Here is a 20,768-nt window from a genome sequence, read left to right on the forward strand (position 1 = left end):
AGAAAGCACTGCAGTCTCAGAAAATCTGTACAGCTACTGGGCAAATTGCAGAACTGAAGGGAATCAAGTACCACCTCCTACTAATTATGAGTAAAAATAAATCTGAAAAAATATGATTCTCATAGCATAGCAATGGAATAACATTCTGAGGTGAAACTGAGTTCTGTTGGAGAAAATATATTGGTTTGGTAGTAATTACAGAACAGAACAGTTAGGAACAGTTACAAAAAAATAATGTTTGTCATCTTCTTCCAATGAAAATTTTGACTCTATAAAAAAGTTCTGCAGATGGTTTTGTTAAAATAATTACAACCTTTTGAATTTTGAGATTTTTTTGCCCCAGCTCTTCTTGTGCTCACCTGATCTCATTAATGACCCACGAAACGGGGCAGTTTTTTAACGCCTCACAGATCGACCTCTGTCCCTGTCCAAGCAACCTCTTGTTTGATTGAGACCAAATTAAAGTAAATATGTAATTATTAGCCATAAGAACGCAAACTTTGCAAGCCCATTCAAACACTGCGACCTAACCGCCATATTTTTTCAAAGATCAACTTGGAATAATTTATCAAGGGGGTCAAAACACAAAAAAGAAAACAAGAGTCATTTAATGTCAGACGGGTACGGTAACACACTGTCCTGTGTGTACTGTGTGTTTTTCTATTTAAGGTAATGTGTCTGCTCAGAGTTGCCATAAGGCTGCCTTCTGAGTTCTGCTTATTTTGAGAGAAAAACAAAGAAACTGTTGCCTGGTGCTGGTCATTGCGATGGGTCTCTATGTACCGTTTATTTATGTTTTTTTAAGTCATGGGAAACGGTTATCCCACAGCAACATTGTGAAAATGTGTGAAATATAGCACAAACTTAAACTGATACCGATATTTTTAGGTGACTAAAAAAAGTTTTGCATCCTCCTACTCCAAACTGGAGGCACACAGACGCCATCTACTGCACGCGATACACTGACTATGGATATTTACCTCATACAACACCACTTCTAAAAACCCAAAATATCACTATTGTACACAAGAACACACATAGAAAGCAAAGCCAAGACTCACAGACATGTGTTAGCTCGCTCACACACACACACACACACACACACACACACAGAGCACAGCACATCACCCTCCCACCAGGCTCAGTCGCTCCTCTACCTCCTACCACACTGACCTTCACCTGTCACACAGGCTTCATATTTACAGCCACTACAGCCCATCTGCCCACACTCAGTCCTGACTGTCAATCAGCAGCAAGCCGCCTCCCCCTCCGCCAATCCATCAACAGGCCCAAAGCACTGAACCACATCAACCGGCAAAAACACTGCCATAATCAACAAGTGATCCAGCGTCTGATGGCTTGATGCTACTTTTTTTCCCAAACTTTAAGTATTGATCATTGATTGACTATTTTGAGCAGAGTTTGTCCTACTCTTCTTACAAATGTGAAATTAACTAGATGATTCTGAACTGTTTCATATATTCTTAATAATATTTTATAACAATATTTTATCTATCTTATGTGCATACACTAACCAATTAAAAATCAATTACCAATTAACAGCAGAAGCTAAGTGTAGAATTGGGCTTCACACACCACCATACAAGAGTAAGGTATGGAAATGCATTTAACATTGAAATCCCAGCAGAATGCACCCTTTACAGGTGACAGGTGATTTCAAATGGCCAGTAGAGGGGCTGTTACTATATAATCAAAAAGAACTAACTGAAACTGTCAGCTTCTGGACAGTGCATCACCAACCATTGCTGAATGTTTCATAACATGTAGCTAAGGAAGTCTTTTTTAATTCCAAGTGATGAAGGACAGATGCAAAAATTGACCAGCCACGCCTTCCGCAGTGCACTGCTTTCTAACGTATTGTATCAACAGCATGTCTAATGGGATGCAGTGGCTGCCAGTTGGGTGCAGTCAGTTGTTATGAGTCATAATGTTAGTCCTGTGCAGGCATAGAAGGCTCAGCGACAAATTCATTTTGTGCAAATACACACATGCGAACACACCTATGCTCCCAGTAATGGCATATATTTTCATCCCTTCTCTGCTGAAAAGTGGGGCAAATGCTCCAGGTAGTACAGCATGCTAAGAGCTTTCACACATACATACACACACACACACACACACATCCTCCCCTGCAGGTAGTGGTGCCTGGGTAGGGGGGCGACTGGATTCAGCCCCCTGCATCTCAATGACAACCACACATCCACAGGGATTTATCTAAATGCAAATCAGCTGCCTTCTCTCAACAACACACACATAATTTACTTTGCATGCCCCAAAATACACGATGCAGCCGGGTACAGACAGCCAGTCAGGCAGCTGGGCGGCCCTGCAGCTCTGCCTTCCTCTTTTATCTGCGCCCTCTGGAGCGGGCTCATTTTCACCAAATTCACTTTTAATTGAGAGCTAATTTAGCCAAGCCAAATTCACACTGGAGGTAGATCGGATAGGAGTTGAGAAGAAGAGCGAAGGGAGAGGAGGAGCGAAGCGAAAGAGGGAGAGAGGAAGGAAATTTCAAGGGCAGAAGTGGGAGAGCATGATTTGGAGTGGCAGGTGACACTAAAACTCTGCTGTTCATGTCATCCTCACTCTCGCAGGAGTGAAAAAGTTTGAATGACGGGAGGAAAGAGGGACACGAGAGAAAAATATCAGAAAAACAAGGCAGAAGCATAGATGTTTAATTTGTTCCCAAGTAGACTTAAAAGACAAATACAAAACATGTGTTGTGCACTCCTTTGATATTTGAACTACACGGTCTTCCTCGGGCAATCCAGAAACAGCTTTTTAAAGTTGCTGTTTTGCCACAGACAAAATGTGTTTTCATTGCAGGAGCAACAATGTCAGCAGAAGTTCTCTTCATCTCAGTGACCCCGTGCTATCCTTCTCAGTAATAAAGCTGACCCAGAGCAATGTGCAAGGTGTCTGTGAAGCAGCTAGCCCTGATGTACACCATGCTGTAAAGTGATCTATGCTTCAAAGGTTATCCGGGGTTTCTGCGATGGGGAAACAACCTCCTTGATGCTGCCTGATGCTTTCTCCACTTCTACATAGCTGTTAATTAGCCCAGCTAAGTGCACCATTAATCGATTGCTTGTCTCTTCGCTATATCTCATAACGGTGTTGCACTCTGGCAACACCAGGCAAAGAAATGTGAGGTTCAGGAAGTCACGCTTTTGCATTGGAGAAATACTGGGAATACAGAGAGAGGAGGTAGAGAGTAATGGCTGCTTCTCAAAGACGGAAGTGGATGGTGTCCTGATGACAACCGAGAGGAGGAAAACTGCTGCAGACTTCGCTGAAATCAACCACATTATCACTCGCTGGAAGGATAGTCGGACAAGCAACACAAATTTGTGTTTCACTTGATCAAAGTATAAAAGCCACTGCTGTAACAGTCAAAGAAACATAGACGTTAATCAAAATATAACAAGTGCACGGCCTCTTGGCAACCGTGTGCACTGGAATGGGCATCAGGTATTCGTACATTACAGGTACAATTATGAATGACTTAAATACGATGAAACACATAACATGTTTGCATGGACTGGTCGACTCTAATGAGAAAAGTGTAAATAATTTGATGTGAAAGGAAATAAAGGCGGACGTGAGCAGAACGTGGAAGAAAAGAGAAGCTTCAGTTAGTGTAATGTAACATGACAAGTGATGAAGACACAACATACTGCTCCTTGTTCATTCACTTACGTCAGACAGCGATCACATTAATGCAGAGACAAAGGGAATTTCTCACATACAACTATACCATGTACACATCAGGTGCTGCCTCAACAGATGGCTGCATGCTGCTCACCTGACAGCTGGGTGACTGGTGAACCTCACCTCAAGCTCGTGCTGTTCCTGACAAGGTGTGATAATGACAAGCAACGATAAATATTTCTATATTACTTTTTCCACCAAGCAAAGAGTTGTATTTGGATTTTGGTAAATTCAGAAGTAGATCAGAAGGTTATTGTGGCTCACATGGGAATGTTCTTTTAAATCCCACAAATTCTTATTTTTGTCCTGAGTCAGGGCTTTACAAAACATCAAAAGTCTAAAAATGTCTTTGTTTCATGTAGTTTCCAATTGTTATTTTGGTCATTAATATAGTAAAAATAGACTACCTTATATTTGCTGGTTACAGCTTTAGAAAGGCTACCATTTCAATATAAACAGCTTCTGTTTAAGCTGCTGCTCATCATAAGCAACAAAATGTAGAAACAGGTGATGGACATCTCTTAATTTTGACATTTTGACAAGTAAATAATTAACAATTAACAACAACAATGGATAAATATCAACTGAAAAAAATGTACCTTAAAGAACCTGAAGCTTATGAAACCCACCGCCAGCTTATATACATCAGTACTACAAAGTTCAGAAACTCAACCGTGCTGTGCCGAACAGAGAACAGAAAATCCTTCATGTCCTCCTAGTCCAACCAACTCCCCTTGCAAGTCCATAAGGCAGAGCAAGGGAGGGAACCCACCAGGAAAGAAAAAAGGTAAAAACTAGTCTCACCAAAGTTAAATTTCAGCCCAAAGTAAAACTCCTCCAACCAACTCTCTCGGTTTCTATGCTGGCAGCAACAACTGCAGCAGCCTGAGAAAGAAACCAACAATTCACGTCCCCTCTCCTGTGACTTCTCTGAGAAAATCAGTCAAGTTATTTCTAGCCTTGAAGATATAGGCCACAATTGTGGACGTACTGTTAAAGCATCTGAAACATACTTATGCAAGCAGAATCCCGTGTGAAAATATGTACTATAATCAAATTTTTACCATGTTGTGTGCTGACTTTACACTGGAAAATAAACCAAATAGATAATAAAGATATCAGCCTTCTCACTAAGAACAAACTCCAGCTTCAACAAATACTTACAAAAGTTTTAAAAGTTACAGATGTAGTATTTTAATTACTGTTTCCTTGTGGTTTATATCATTTCCTTTTTATATAAACGACGTTAATGTAAATGAAAACAATCAAAATTCCCCACATACCTTGATTGTGCCTAAAGCAAATATTGCTGTTCAGTTGTGTTTTACAATGTGATATTCTGAGGTGGCATGAAACCAAGTCAACGGTCAAAACACAAATTTGATGTTGGAACAATCAGCACTTGTAAACAACAGTAATTCATTCTAATCTGTAACAGCGAAAAATCATACACTGCACAGAAACATTTAAACTTCTATGAAAGATAACAACAAATGTTGAGCAGAAAAGTGCAGCCGTCAGTCCCTGGAACAAAGAGCTTTTTCTGACGTCAGCACAGGCTACAATAAAGGCACCAAGCCACCAGAAATAGCCTGGCAGGCCTCTTAGAAACCCACTTCTTTGAAGGGAAAAAAGGGCTCACATACCACCCAGAGCTTTTCAGGCAGCATTCTGAGGCCAGGTCGTCCTTGGAAAGATGGACAAGCTGCGACGAGGAAGTGGCTAACAAAGAAAAATATAAGGGGAAGGTAGAGGGACACATTGTAGAGCAAAGCAAACAGAGAGAAGAGGGCATGGACGGGGACACAAACATCACAGGGAGGGACAAACAAATGTACTGTACTAAACAAGAGCAGCGATAAGGCAGAGGCTGGGTGTAAGAGCTGGAGCAGGGGGACAAAAACAGAGTGAGACAGACACAAACTGTACAGGTGAGGGAATCCCGATTATAGCTTGACCTCGTTAACCCCAGAGGCTCGTTAGAGTCTCGTTACAGCAGCATTCTCCAGACCCATCCTCTGTCACACCTTCATTAAGCCCATCGACCCACTGTGCTTATTAAACACATTCATTACCCCAAGTATTGAACCGCTGCAGCTATCACAGGCCCCAAATGCATCACGGGGGGGAAGACAGAAAGGGGACGTCTGGTGGAGGATGAGATAGTAGACGGGGGAAATGGGGGGTGAGGGATTGGGTCACGAGCGCACACAGATGGACACACAGACACACACCTTTCTGCCTCTTATCAATCATCACTAATGAAGTCGGTGATTAGAGCTGCGTTGACCTCTCAATCACAAAGAGACAGAGACAACAGGAGGAGGAGAGGGTGACAGAGCAGGGGGGGAAAAATCGAGAGGGAGGATATGGCTTGTTTGAGAGAGGAGGAGAGTGATGGGATGAGTAGCTAAAGCACGAGTGTGAAAAGAGGGTAAAAAAAAGAGTTTAAAATAAGCTGAAAAAGGGGTAGGTAGACTCCTACTCTTCTGATTTACAGTTGTCTGCACAAGAAGCAAGTGGATAATCAAAATCAGCAGATATTTACAAAAATCAATGAAGTTGAGGACTTAAAAAGAAGAATTAGAAAAAAGAATTAGCAAAATATCACATTCTATGGTTGAATCAGAGCTGCACACACAAAGTAGTCCTCTGGGCTGAGGACGAGGCCTCCGTCATGGCCTCCTGGCCTCGGGCTTCTGCTCTGAATGATGACATCATTCCTGCCTATCTCAAACAAAAGGAAAACTCATCACCAGAGAGAGGGAGAGGGAGAGGAAGGGAACGAGCGCAAAGAGATTAAGAAGAGTACAGGCGTGAGCGAGGTGTCGGAAAGGGCCATGAATCATAGTGACATCCCTGGCCGGGCGTCAGAAGCTACTGCTGTCTGGAGCTGGATAAACAGAGGGCCCCTAAAGCAATGCTCTTTAAACACTGGCCAGGTCAGAGCCTGGCACTGCCCCCCAGGAGAACTGGAGAGGGTGCCAGATTCTTTTCACCTAAATTGATTGTCAAAAAGTTACTGGCTGTTCTGCTGCCAAAGTCTTTTCCAACTTCCTGCTGGCTAGCACTGGCGCACCAATGCTAGCCAACCGAAATATCAAATTCAGAGTTGCTGTAATTGAGTGTCTTAAAAATGCATTCAAGGTCACAAAAAGCAAGACTTAAGGACAACAGAAGAACTAAAACACTAATCTCCAGGGCTGCGATTAATAGTTATTTTTATTATTTATAAATCTAGCCATTACTTTCTCGATTAATCAGTTGGTATAAAAAACTTGCCCATCACAACATCCTAGAGCACAAGGTCCAAACGTGTCTTTGGTCAACTGATAATCCAAAACTCAAAAATATTAAAATTAGACCAAGAAAAGCAACAAAGCCTCACATTAGGGGGCAGCCACGGCCTAGAGGTTGGAGAAGCGGCTTGTGATCGGTTCGATTCCCCCCTGATACTGATGCAGTGTGTGTTTCACTGCATGTAATTTGCAGGGTGTTGCATGTGTGTTCAACTAAGTATGAGTCAAATGCAGAAGACAAATTCAGTGTGTGTGTACGTAAAAATATATATACTCCCAATAAAGCTGATTCTTAATTCTTCTACTTGTTAATGCGAGTACCATCATTTGGCATTTCTGCTTTTAAAATTATTATTAAATTATATTCTTATTCTTAAAATTTCTATCTGTAAATGATCTGAAAATAGTAAAAAATAAATTTTCCCAAACCCAAACATTCTTATTCTCAGTTTTATCATATACAAATACGTCAAGAAAAGCATCAAATCCTTGCAGAAGCTGGGAAAAAACAAACAACAGATTGATTATTTAAATACCCCCCAGTTAACTTTTGTCAGTTGACGAACGGATTAACTGAGCGCCACTTAGCTCTCTCAAATTACTCTATTTAACTTCATCCAACATTTATATTCCTCCTGCATATTTACAGCAAAGTGTCAGCTTGTAAAATCTAATGACACTGAATTATTAGCTGAACGGCAGGATACGTTTTGCACAGCTTCCCCAACATGTTTCAAAAAATTTATATTTTAAAATACTTAAATAATAATAATTAAATACTGTGGGTTTCGTCTGAGCTTTAAAGGCCCCCCCGGTTGCAGTCCTTCCATGCGCTCAGCCAGAGTATGCAATGACCAGAAAAGGAATGGAAATGGAAGTCACATTCACATTAACATTCTTCAGTGCTTTCCTCAATACTCTGGTAGCTGCGGGCGAATTCTTGATAACGTCATGGAGATGAGTGCTGCTACAACATCAACAGTGCTAACAGATTATGTATTACCACTGCAAAGGCCGTTCAGAGTTTCTGGCTACAGGTGAGATAGATCTTATTTTCATTTCAATAGAATTCAAATCCTCACACAAATTACATGCCATTCAAAGGGATATGAAAGGTGCAAACAGGAGCCGCCCACTTCACACACTTCTGTTTGTGTAGGAAAATATTTGAGCTGCAGTATCAACAGGTCATGAAGCACATTTCTGCAAATTAAACTGACTTCGAAGGACTATTTGAGAATATCCCACACAACAACCTGCATCCAAACCACACAGAAAAGAAAAACAAACTTGTAATGGAAAAAAAAAATGTGTTACTCAAATATTTATTAACATCACAAACAGTATGGAATATTTCATGTGCAATCTAAGAGGAACACATGCATTCAGCTGCCTGTTTGTTCACTGATACTCAATGTACAGTATTACTGCTCTTATCCAGTCCTACTACACCCTCTGCAGGTGAAAGCCGAGCACATCGACCAAGAGGCCCTGAGCTGGGATGTGAACACCTCAGAAAACGAGTGCTGATAATGACACACACACAGGTGCACCCGGAGTCATTGCACTGTCACAGCAGTGATCTGACTTGCTTTTGTCATCAGGAGAGTGAGTCACCTACACTTCAATTCAATACAAAACACACTATTTGTCCCTCAAGTGGCAATATGATCTATGCGGCCTTACAAACACGGAAACACTCAAATTATTCAGAAAATCTAAAATGCAAATTGTGAAAATACAAAAAGGAAATCTGACTCAACAATTTCCAACATAACAAATCAGCACATTATGTCAAAAAAAGGTGCCACATATACACTACATTTTTGTACTGGGTCTCACATCTTGTAGAATAAAACCAAAACTCCTTCTAAAGGGCATTCTTGATGGTATTCACTTGAAGTAGTCAGACAGATATGTTGGGGATAATTGATAATCACATGTGACCTTTTGAGAACTTGATAAGTGTGTGCAAGAAAGCTGAAGTTATCAGCACACTGAATTTATTCCCTACTGTTGTACAGCTGCTACTATTTGTCCAACTATTTTTATGAAATTTACACTCCAAAGAACTAACTTTCATGTTCTCAGAAAACTAAGAATTTAGTTGCAAGAAAGTTTTGAATCTACCACTAATACTACAATTACTACTATGGCTACTGCTGCTACCAGCTAAGAGAAATGTAGGCATTACCAGCAGAAGTCTCCGTAAATCTGCTCTGCCAAACAAAGATATCTGACTACATGTCACTTTGCGTCCTGTCACTGTTCAACAATTGTCAGCTATATAGGCCCACTTCTCAATTATATTGCGCGTCATTCACTTGACTTTGCTTTCTTGCTTACTTTCTTCGATGAACCACTGAGGGAAGCCAAGAGATTATCCTGCCACACGGAAGACTTTTTCTTGTTTTTCAAAAGTTAATTTGACCTGTTTTATTGACAGTCAGGGAGAAGATGGCAAACGTTGTTGCTGAATATCTTCCCTGGGTAACTAATGTTGAAAAGAAAACATTACCGTAAGACACACTTCAACGACTCACATTTCCAAAAAGCAATTTTACTTTCTTCCTATTTGTTCTCTCCCCTTTAGAACTTGTTTTGTTCTTGGGCAGACGGCGAAGAAAACATATCGACGAAGTCTGTGTCTGAGTGCAGCCGGCTGTCCAAGTTAAAGTCAGAGCTCATTAATGCATCTGATTACTCTTCAGGCAAAGGCCGATCGGCAATCACCTCCAACACACACACACACACACACGCGTGTGTGCATAGAGCTGCTTTTTGGGGACACGGATCAATACAGAAGTACTTCAAAAAGAGCAGTGAAGACGGGAAAGGAATGTGATGTTAGTTTACATACTGAGAATTTAAGCAGCTGTACTGGTGAAAATAAAAGTTTAATATAGTAAAATTCATGTCATTTATTAACTACCATAGTGTCAGATGATAAGTCAGACACAACTGAAGCTGCAAATAACAATTATTACTATTGAATCTAAGGTGCAATATCCAGTCCCAACTTAAGATCCTTAGTTGCTTCTTACGGATTTTCGTTATCACGAATGTGATGTAGAAGACATGTATGTAGAAGACCCTGCAACACAGTCAACAGCTCGAGAGCAAGAGAGCAGGTAGAGATTGTCTTTGTCATCTGCTGATTGTGGTGTCAAAAATTAACTGTCAACAGTTGCGTTAAGTTTGCTGTCATAAAAGCAAAAGTAAAAGAGCAAAATACTGACATCCAGAAGGTGGATTATTCTTCTGGGTTTCTGATATTTCCGCTTAAAGAAGCACTTGAATGTTCCCCGTGGAGTTTTCTTATAAACCAGCAAAGCTCCATTTACTTTCAGTGAAGAAGAAAGTGGGGGGGTGGCGGGGGGGCAGATTTAAAAACACTGCCTTGGTGCTACTTGTGGTCAAAAATTACACAGGGTGCTTTCAGGCACTTTCCAAAACTGTTGCTGATTCTGTCGACTGATTTCCCAATTAATCAACTAATTGTTCCTATGCCACGATAAATAACAACAATATCATACTGAGAAGTAAACAGTGAAGCACAAAGAGGAGAATGAGGGGTAAGGAAGGGATGGAAAAATGGAAATAAATGAAAATTAATGTGCTCTGAATAAAAGAAAAAAGAAGCACAGGAAGCAAAGATAGAAAAGAGGATTTTGTGGTATTTATTAGGAATCCCCTCCTGGCGGGACACAACGTGGACAATGGACAATTACACCCTTGTCTCTCTACAGTTTGGCACAGTAAATTCCATCCTGACTTTACCTACACATGGCTACCTCCCAAATCTACAGAGACAAACATGGACAAAGAGAGCAAAAGACAAAAAGACAGGAGAAAATTACCAAGACAAAATGGAAAGTCTAGTTGGGAGCAGTGTTCTTCCTCACTCTGACAGACATAATCCAGAGCCATCAGCAGTTAAACCAACTAAATACATCACTGAACATTCTGAAAAGTCTGAACGCCGGTCTATGAAGACTGGACCCGATTGCTGAGATCTTGAAGAGGAAATGGACAATGCACTGTTTGTGTGTAGTTGTGTGTTTGTGTGGCGGGTCAGACTGGTTCTATTTATCTCCAATTACAGTCACATACGTGAACAAAGTTTCCAGACGAGATTCCAGTGCAGCTGGCAGCTATTCAGTCCTTCTGCTCCTGTGTGTGTGTCGCACCCAGTGCTTTAACTAGGCCTATGTGTGTGTTGATTTATGTCAAAAGGTCTATCCCATAATAACTGACAGCTATCATTATCACTTCCTTTGTCTTGGCGCTCCCTCTAATCTGGCTAATTGAATCCGCTAATGTCAATATACAATTTAATCTGCGATTATGTTTGATTGGACCGGTGGAGCCTCACTGTCTTTCCTGCCAGCAAAAACCTGGCTACTGACAAGCTGGACAGACAGCCAATCACGGCGGGAGATGAAGCCCTTCTTTACTGACCGATGTCCAAGAGACGCCATTCGCTCTGTCAGTTCGTCTTTTCCAGTGTTTCGTGTCGTTCCACAGAGAAACACATCCCACCTACCCCAAAGGCCTATAAGTGAGGGAGTTGGAATACGTGGCGAAAGACGGACGCTCTGATTGTACATGCAGAGTGGTAATTACACCTAAATTGAGGGCACATGATAATCTATGTTAGGTCATCTGCAATTCCACTTACATTTCCACATTTTGCACTAATTAAAACTGTAAATAATCAGAGCCTGTGCGTGAGTGCGTGAGTGAAAGAGAGAAAGAGAGTGTGTGCAGACAGGATGTCTTTGAGACGAGTCAGTAGAAGAATCTTCCCATCACACTACAGGAAAATTAAGCGCAAGCTCTTTTATTTTAACAAGACAGGAGAGCAGATAAAAAAAAAAAATTAAGACAGTGGAAAAGAGAGCAGAAAAGTGCTTCTCCAGCAAAAATGTTTGCAGATTGTGATGTGCGTCAATTGAACGCAACGCTGGAGCACAGTTCCTGACATGGACAGACGGGAGACAAGAGGATTTTGCACCTCATAGTTGGTCCACCAGTTGGTCTATGAAACTGACAGAACTCAGAGTTAAACTTTCAGGGTTGCCTCTCCCCCCCTACGGCAAGTTGATGTGAGATGAGGAAAAGGGGAATTTGCTATTCTCAGAGCCTTTGCCCTTCGAGGTGGTAGGAGAGAACAGAATATGAATGGGGGGAAAGAATAAAACACTTCAGAAGATGAAAACAAGCCTTGAAAGGCAACTGGTGCAATATAACCAACTCTGGCATAAATACTGGATGAACGTCAATAAAGAATGCAAGGTAGCTGTCAAAAGGAGTGGGACACAGAGACACCAGAGCCACCTGCTTTTCACAAAACACACTTTTAGCCCAGGGTTATCTGTAGCCCTGGGCTGATTTGGTCCTGAGCTAACAAGTAATGAAAGAGCAAGTGTCAATTTGTCAACTGGAAATAAAATTGGAGACACTAGTCACTGCTGGAGACATCCTCAGCGTTGCATTAGCAACTTTCGACTGTCATTTGTTAAGAAAAAACACCTGTGTGTCCTTCAGTATGATAATCATGACAAGAATTTATGCATTGCCCTTTAACTATGCCTACTGCAATTAATGGAACAGTGAAAAATGTCCGAATTGCCCATCTCTCATTATAACACAACACCCAACATATCTCTGCTCCGCTTAAAGTCTCCAAAACCTTCATCATGACTGTCTCGGTTAGCAACTAAACCATTGTGTGGTTAAATAATTTATAGTATGCCGATAGGAGAAACAAAAAACAAAACAACATTATCAGAATTACGACTGATTTTGTTATTTTATTAATGTATTAAACCATCTACAGAGCTGGATACGGTCTTTACACAGAGAAAAGACCCTCCAGCATGGAACTGAAACCACAACTACAACAAGAATGGGGGGGGGGGGGGGGGGGGGGGGAATGTATGTGGGTAAGCACATGACAAAGACTAAAAACAGAGGCGAGTGAAAGCCCACACAGAAACATCCTGCAGCAATTCAATTATTCAATTTTGGAGGAGGAGGAGAGAGAGAGAGAGAGAGAGAGAGAGAGAGAGAGAGAGAGAGAGAGAGAGAGAGAGAGGGCAGATCAGAGTGAGGGAAAGGCTTATCCTCATCTGTGATTGATTAGGAGAGACAGACAGGATCCTTGTACCACAAAAGCCAGCACAGAGGAGAGGAGAGGAGAGGAGAGGAGAGGAGAGGAGAGGAGAGAGAGGAGAAGATAGGAGAGGAAAGGAGGAGACGAGTGGAGAGGAGAGGAGAGAGAGGGGAGGAGGAGAGGAGAGGAGAGCAGTGGAGCGGAGAGGAGAGGAGAGGAGAGGAAAGTAGGAGAGGAGTGGAGAGGAGAGGAGTGTAGAGGAGAGGAGTGGAGAGGAGAGGAGTGGAGAGGAGAGGAGGGACAGGAGAGGAGAGAGAGGGGAGGATAGGGGAGGGGAGAGGAGAGGAGAGCAGAGAGCAGATACAGGAGAGGAGAGAGAGGGGAGGAGGAGAGAGAGGGGAGGAGGAGAGGAGAGCAGTGGAGTGGAGAGGAAAGGAGAGAGAGGGGAGGAGGAGAGGAGAAGCGTTCACTGCACTGTACCATGACAGCACTAAAAACCAAAAAGCCTGTTTCAATGCCATTTCTTGGACCAGTTTCTGCAGAAGTCACAAGATTCAGCCCACCCAATGGTCCCAGAAGAGTTCAGAAAGACCTTTTGTTCCATACTACTTCACACTCACTTACAAACAACACACTTACAAACAACTGACCCAGGGTGAAATACTGTATGACCTCAACGTATAACTGGTTGAGTCACCTTATGTCATCATAAGATATAAGCAGCTTGCATGATTTGAGCTCACTGCGTCAAAAGAAAAAAAAAGAACTAAAGCAGAATATCAAAAAAAATAATTTGGTGCTTTTTCAACATACTTGCATCTTTTTGGATCTTACAGTGCCATTAAACTTATTCTGTTCTTACTGACACTTTTCCACAAAGCAACAAAATCAGTTTCTTTTTCCGGAGAAGTAGGAGAAGAGAGCCTTAGGTAGTCTTTCTAGCTGTCAGAGAGAATAAATGGCCTCTGTGGAAAAACCTAAGTGTTTCTGGGTCGTTTTAATTCCTGGCAAACTTAATGACAATTTTAGGCCAAGCTAGCAGAGCACCTAGACATAACAATTCCCATAAAAGTTCAGCCCATTTCTCTCTTCTCTAATGACAGGAAGCTAAAAGAATTGCAACAGGCTCATGACTGAAAAATGACTGTCTGAAACTGATACCATTGCGCTGAAATGTTATCAGCAGCAATATTAATCTCTCACCTTGTGGTAATCGCTAATTTCATATGCTACTAAGTTGATGAATGGAGTTTTAGCAAACTGAGCTGTTGTTAACAACTTAAAGTAGACTAATTCATCAAGATCATAATTACTCAAGGACTGTGAAAAAATGTTTGCAGGAAAGAGCATAAATGAGAAAAAGAAAATCTAAATAAAAGAGGTGAGAAACATATTAACTGACTATTCATGTTCTCTTTATTTAACAGAATCTAATACTAATAGGCAAATACTGCAAAAGAAAATATGTGCTCAGAGAAATGTACAACTCAGCATTAGTATCAACAACCTTCCTTACAAAAAGAAACCAGCTGGAAAACTGATTTCGGAAAATGGAAAACAGTGACATCTAGTGGTGATTTAAAGTTCTCTATCACTTTCTTCCATACCAGCCGTTTATAGTAAAATAAGTATGACTTTGGCCACATGTTTATACGTTCACATAAACATGTGGCCCAATTTTTCATTCTTTTAAGATGGAAATTTAAGTTAAATTCATACAGGCCTAATTGTAGCAAATCAGAAATAATTCTCAAAATAAGCTGTTGTTTTTAAAATATTTAGGACATTAAACTGGATCAACTTTTGACTACTATTATATACGAAAGTGTGGTGATTTGACAACAAACTATGATCAGGAGTTTGTTTATGGCAGACGCATACACTTCTGTCCCAAAGCAGGAGTGGGTAAGAAAAGGAAGAACAGAGCAGAAGAACCGAATGACCAGAGTGAGTATACATTTGTGTAGGAATGTAGATGTCATCTGGCAAACCTTCAGACTAGTGATGAACTTTCTGTAAGAATGTGCATCAGGTACACATTTGGGCTGCAGACATGCATGAATTATTAAACTCCACAATACTGCAGCAACAATAATCTGCAATACTCTTACAACCCCAGAATATTAGTAGCAGCTAAACAGCTCAGAAGAGTACCTACAGATGCCCAATATGAGATAAATGCATACTTTTCACATTGCCAACCAGAGACACACAGACACACAAGCAGCAACCCTCCAGCAAGCAGGGAGAAAAGCACAAGTATTAGACCAGATGTGTGCAACTAACCAGTTTGTTTTCTTGCAAGTAGAGTCTCTGCAGTTTACGGCATCCTCTAGCCAAGGCCACCATGCCTTCATCTGTGATACTGTAGCATTGACCCAAGTGGATGTCCTTCAGCTCACTGCAGTGCTCTCCCAACTACAGGCAAAAAGAAGAAATTACTGAGCACATCTAAGATTAAACGTTTCTTCCGAGTATTACGTCTCAATTTATTTGGTCACATAAAGGACAAATGAGGCATGTGTATTACACACATGCAAAGCTCTAGACATTGAAAAGACAGGCTTTGGATCTCTTGTGTCTCAAGTCCTGCTCTCAGTGCATACTTTCTTCAGTGCTTCATCCGTCAGTTTGTCCTGGTTGCCCACATGCACCTTCACCAGCAGAGGGCAGTGTGTAGCCAAGGCCGACAGGGACATGTCACCAAGCTGCTTGCAGCGGTACGCTGTGTACTTCTGCAGGCCTGGACAATGTGAGGCCAGGGAGGACACGCCGTGGTCATGGACCCCTCTGCAATCTGAGATATTAATCTCTGTCACATTCTGCCTCCGAGAGGCTATTTTCACCAGGAGATCATCGTTCACCTGGGGAAAAGGGTAAGACAAAAACTGATTAAAGTCAGCAGAAATAATATTTTAAAAATATATATATATATTGGTTAATTATAAAGGTTAAGCAGAATGTAAAGTTGTTTCAAGAAGCAGTTATTCCTCCTGTTGGAAAGACAATAAGGTCTCTCTTGATCACTCATTACAAGCCAGAGTTTTAATTAAATGTCTAAAATGTTTAATGTTAAAATCTGAAATGAGTGTAGGACTTTACTGAAAAAAACAAATAATTCCTAAAGACAGTGGAGACAGCGGACACAAAAACTACACTTCTTACTTGTTGAAGGCCACTGAGGTCAATTTGCTTCCAGAACTGGAAGTCCAAGCAAAGGTCCCTCCAGTACTTACAGACCAGAGAGGCACACAGACAGCGTTCCTTGACTGTCAAATGAGAGAGCACCTGAAAAAAAGATAATGTTAAAACACAGCATTGTTTCCGAAACTTCGGCCCAGTATTTTAGCATCATTCATGGTACTTAACCAACAGAAAAACAAAAGTAAATGTAAACAAAAAAAAAATTTCCTCTTTGATGAACTCTGACCTTAAGAAGTATGGAGGAAGGCAGGTGGTTGATACTTAAGTGATCAGCAGTGTCAGAACTTCTCGTCTGGCAGTCGTCATAATGATGCAGGCAGCAGGGGGATGAGTCCGAACTGTGGGGCAAATCCGTATGAAGACCCAAACTACAGCAGCCATCAGCAGGAGAGGAGGAAGAGGAGGAGGAGGCAGACGAAGAAGAAGAAGCAGAGGAGGAGGGAAGTGGACAGAGGGGAAGGTGGCAGTGTCCAGTTTCAGAGTTCGAGGCCGCCTCTCCCCCACCTCCTCCCACTCCTCCATTCTCTAGTCCTCCCTCGGGGGCAGCGAAGGTGCAGCGGGGCTGCTTACAGGGGGTGCACCGCTGCACCTCTGAACACTTTCTCTTACACACCTGTACCCAGAGACACACACAGATCAGCCGGGCGGAACCACATTTTCTTTAGGCAAGTCAAGGCGCATTTGTCTGTAAAGACGTTGAATGCAATCTCCCACATTATGAAACATTAAATCAAAACAGAATTCCTGACCTTGGATCCTTAATGAGAAGAAAAATAAAAGGAATAGCAAAGAGGTGCTGCCTTGAGCGTGAAGTTTGAAATTCAATTCTGTTATGACATCTTGGAACATAGACGACCCACTATGTAATGTTTAGCTCTAAAATACTTTGGCTTTGTTGTATGAAGTATTCAGAGAACTCTGATGGACAACAGATGTTAATCCTTAAAGATGTATGTATTACTTTGAAGAAGCAATTTGTAAAACATAGCCAGAAGTCAAAGGTTGCAAAAATACAAAGGGCAGCAAATCACCAGAGTAACCACCAACTACTGTTTGTTGCAATTATCTGGGATGTAGCTATAGCTGCTGTTAGCTCAGGTAGTCATGGAGGTACAAAGGTACAGACTTGGGTCCATGTTGTATGTTCACCAGCTACAACGTTTGGTACATTTGGCACAGTGCTGCCCCAGCTTCTTACCATCTCAGTGTAGTCGCTGGTGCAGCCAGGCACGGGTACAGGTACAGGTACAGGTATGGGCACGGTCACAGACACCCCAGCGGTTCGGAACAGCACTGGCGGCGGAATCAGTTTTGCAGGAACAGCCGATAAAAGGCCCCTTCCTTGGCCCTCCCAGATAGCCAACTCCCGTGGTGACAACAGGAACTTGGAGCAGTCCTCAGGAGATGCAAGTGTTGCGTATCGCTCGGCGAGCTTGGATGCAGCTGCTGCTCCGATGCCAACTCCACCCACACCAGGAACAGTGATTCCAGTGATGCTGTTGTGACGGCACCCAGCGCCGTTGATGCCGGCCTCAAAATGGTCACTGTCGTCGTCAAGACCGGTGCTGTTGCTGTGGACAATGAAGCAGAGAATGCAAGGCAGCTGCAGGAAACAGTTCCTCTTCTTCTTCTTCCTTGGATGCAACTTGCGTGTCCTCTTCTTCAGACGGTAACCATTTTTCGAGAGAAGATGGCCCATATAGATGATTCAAGGAAACTCTACAACATCAAGAGTCAATTCATTAGTTAATGTATTGATCAGGGACATTATGAGGACCTTGAAGGACTGAGTGTCATTGTCTATGCAGGGGCTAAATTGGTGTCAACATGATATGTGAGTTTTGTTACAACATAAAAACAACGCTTTTAAACTGTTTTCTAATTCAGCTAACAAAACAAGTCAAATGTCTCAGAAAGGGACAAGTGCAACCATCCTAGAACTTGATAGGATATTTTACTAGACATCTGTTTCTTTTAATAATATTTTTAAAACAACAGGAAGAAGACAAACGAGGCCTGACAAAGAAATCAATTAACTTTCAGTACTTAGCCATTTTCGATACTTTCATTAATTGACCTACACATTTAGGTCAGTTCAATAGGCAGACAGAGCAGTATGGAGGAGAAACAAAAACTTAGCCTTACACATCATAGAAATTATTCTTACAATATATTTTTTTTTATTGAGGACAATATGATACATATATATCATATTGAAATACTCAAGTATACACTTGAGTTTTTTTTCATCACTTTCACTTTCTATTATTGAAACAAATCAAATTCCTGTACAGAGTAATTTTGCAGAGCTGGAGGAACAGTAACACGAAGAGGGAGTTTTTGTTAAAAAGCGCTGTATTGTATTTCAGTAGGTTCTCACTCGGTTTTCGTGACACAGACAGCTGGAGCCTTTCATAATCTTCAGCTAAACTTTAAAAATCATTTTAGTACTGAATAAAAGCTGTGTACATTGTACCCCATTAGATACATTAGCGTGAGAGAGAGAGATCCTTTTACAACTAATACAAAGAGGAGAAACAATCGCAACAAAAAATAATAATAATAACCCTTAATGTATAAGGACAACTGAGCATTGTATTAAGATACACTTTAAAATGTGATCCCATACATCGAGCCAGATCTACATAAGATGAAACAGCTGGGAACACATTATTGTGTCATCAAACTCTCCTCTACATGTGGTGTACGTTGCCAGAGTGCATATCGACATCCCAGCTTGGTATCACAATGAAATACTCTTCGTGTTTAGAAAAAGCAATTTTTTTCAGAGCGAAGCCTAAACCTACAGTACAGCACACAACAAACGAGCAGCGAGCATTACAACCGTGATTATCCATCTGTCGAAACCATTTGACTCGTATTATTTCTGCTGTGAATGCATTTTATGGCATATGTTCGGACGTATGTCAGAGTGTAAAAACATAATTGTCGTTGCCAGTCTAGCAAGGAAACAGCAACGATGCGTCGTCTGACTGCTGTCGAATGAAAAGATGTAAACAGTGAACAGGTGGTCATTTGTTTAGCGTATACACACATTCACACACACAAAGCAGTCTCAATGTGACGGTTGTGTTTGGCCCGAAGTCGCGACAGCATTGTGTCTACTACTTGCTCCAAATGTACACCCGCTTTTAGAGAAAAGGACACGGTACCATTGCTAACCCAGTTCAACTGTCTGCCAGGCTAGCTCGCTCCATCACAAGATGCTAAGTTAGCGGCAGACCCAACATGAAATATCTCTCACCACTTCACACGGTGCTCCCACACACCGGAAGTTGCTCGCATAATACTGCTATGCTGCACGGTCAAGATGAGGGCTGAGAAGTCCTGGAAGGACAGACGCGGATGCAAGAAAACCTGCTACTGAACTAGCGTAGTGTTTATCCAAACAGTGGCAGCCCTGGCTCTGCTGCTGCTGCTGTTGCTGCTCGAAGACGACACTTCCGCACCGAGAGGGCAGCGGGAAGGAAGCCGACGAGGGCGATTCGTAATTCCTCATGGGACGTTGGTGGAAGATAGATAGATAGATACTTTATTGATCCCGAGGGAAATTCAAGAAGGAAGAAGTACTATTAAGTACCGTGTGAAAACAATCTGTAATAATCTGGATTATTATTAGTGATGCATGAATGTGTAAGAAGCAGAACATGGGGCCAATTTCAACTACTTTAGATACTGGTAGGTAGCTTAATCCATAATAGTAGGAAAATAATAATTGTAATTTATATTTCATAATTTATTATATAGCTAATTTACCAATATTAATTATATTATATTATATTATATTATATTATATTATATTATATTATATTATATTATATTATATTATATTATATTATGTCATATTATATTATATTATATTATATTATATTATATTATATTATATTATATTATATTACAGTCAGTGATATGGCTACAATAGAAAAATGTCACTTCATGCCATGGCTGAAACTGAGGCACTTTGGAAGGTCTAATGGAGGATGGTGTTGAGTTGTATAATAGGAAATACAGAATGTAGCAGTTTGCAGTTTTACTCATGCTAATGAATAAGGATCACGATAATAATGATCATGAATATCGACCTTTGACCTTTCTTTGTCTATTCTTATCAGTTACCAGCTATGTACAATACTAATTCTTTGTCTTGCCCCTTTAATGCCTAGCATGCCTTGCACAAATCTCAGAGAACAATCTGCAAATGAATAAGTTTTATCGTATATTTTATCACAAAAGCACACGTATGGAAATGTTGTTGCCTCGCATGCGCACTGATGTCAGTTTTCCTTCTGCATCAAATGGCATAGTGAAAAGTAATCATAGCCATTATTAAATATTATTACTATTACTCTCTCTCTCGCTCTCTCTCTCACACACGCACACACACACACACACAC

General features: G+C 41.2%; 1 protein-coding gene across 2 annotated transcripts in view; it reads right to left on the reverse strand.

Moving 5' to 3' along the window:
* Window positions 1-19,865, reverse strand: part of fbxl17 (F-box and leucine-rich repeat protein 17) — a 200,032-nt gene extending 180,167 nt beyond the window's left edge. Inside the window, exons 1-6 of one of the 2 annotated variants that reach the window (XM_046387748.1) lie at window positions 19,619-19,864; window positions 17,552-18,072; window positions 16,580-16,966; window positions 16,315-16,437; window positions 15,756-16,013; window positions 15,436-15,567 (exon numbers count right to left, since the gene is read on the reverse strand). In XM_046387748.1, coding sequence (XP_046243704.1) covers window positions 15,436-15,567; window positions 15,756-16,013; window positions 16,315-16,437; window positions 16,580-16,966; window positions 17,552-18,052 — 1,401 coding nt within the window. In that variant the 5' untranslated portion in view covers window positions 18,053-18,072; window positions 19,619-19,864. Of the gene's footprint in view, window positions 1-15,435; window positions 15,568-15,755; window positions 16,014-16,314; window positions 16,438-16,579; window positions 16,967-17,551; window positions 18,073-19,618 lie in introns of both variants that reach the window. The other variant, XM_046387749.1, reaches the window with a different exon arrangement.
* Window positions 19,866-20,768: the final 903 nt, after the last annotated feature.

This window comes from Scatophagus argus, chromosome 4, assembly GCF_020382885.2.
Source record: "Scatophagus argus isolate fScaArg1 chromosome 4, fScaArg1.pri, whole genome shotgun sequence".
NCBI classification, from domain to species: Eukaryota; Metazoa; Chordata; class Actinopteri; family Scatophagidae; genus Scatophagus; species Scatophagus argus.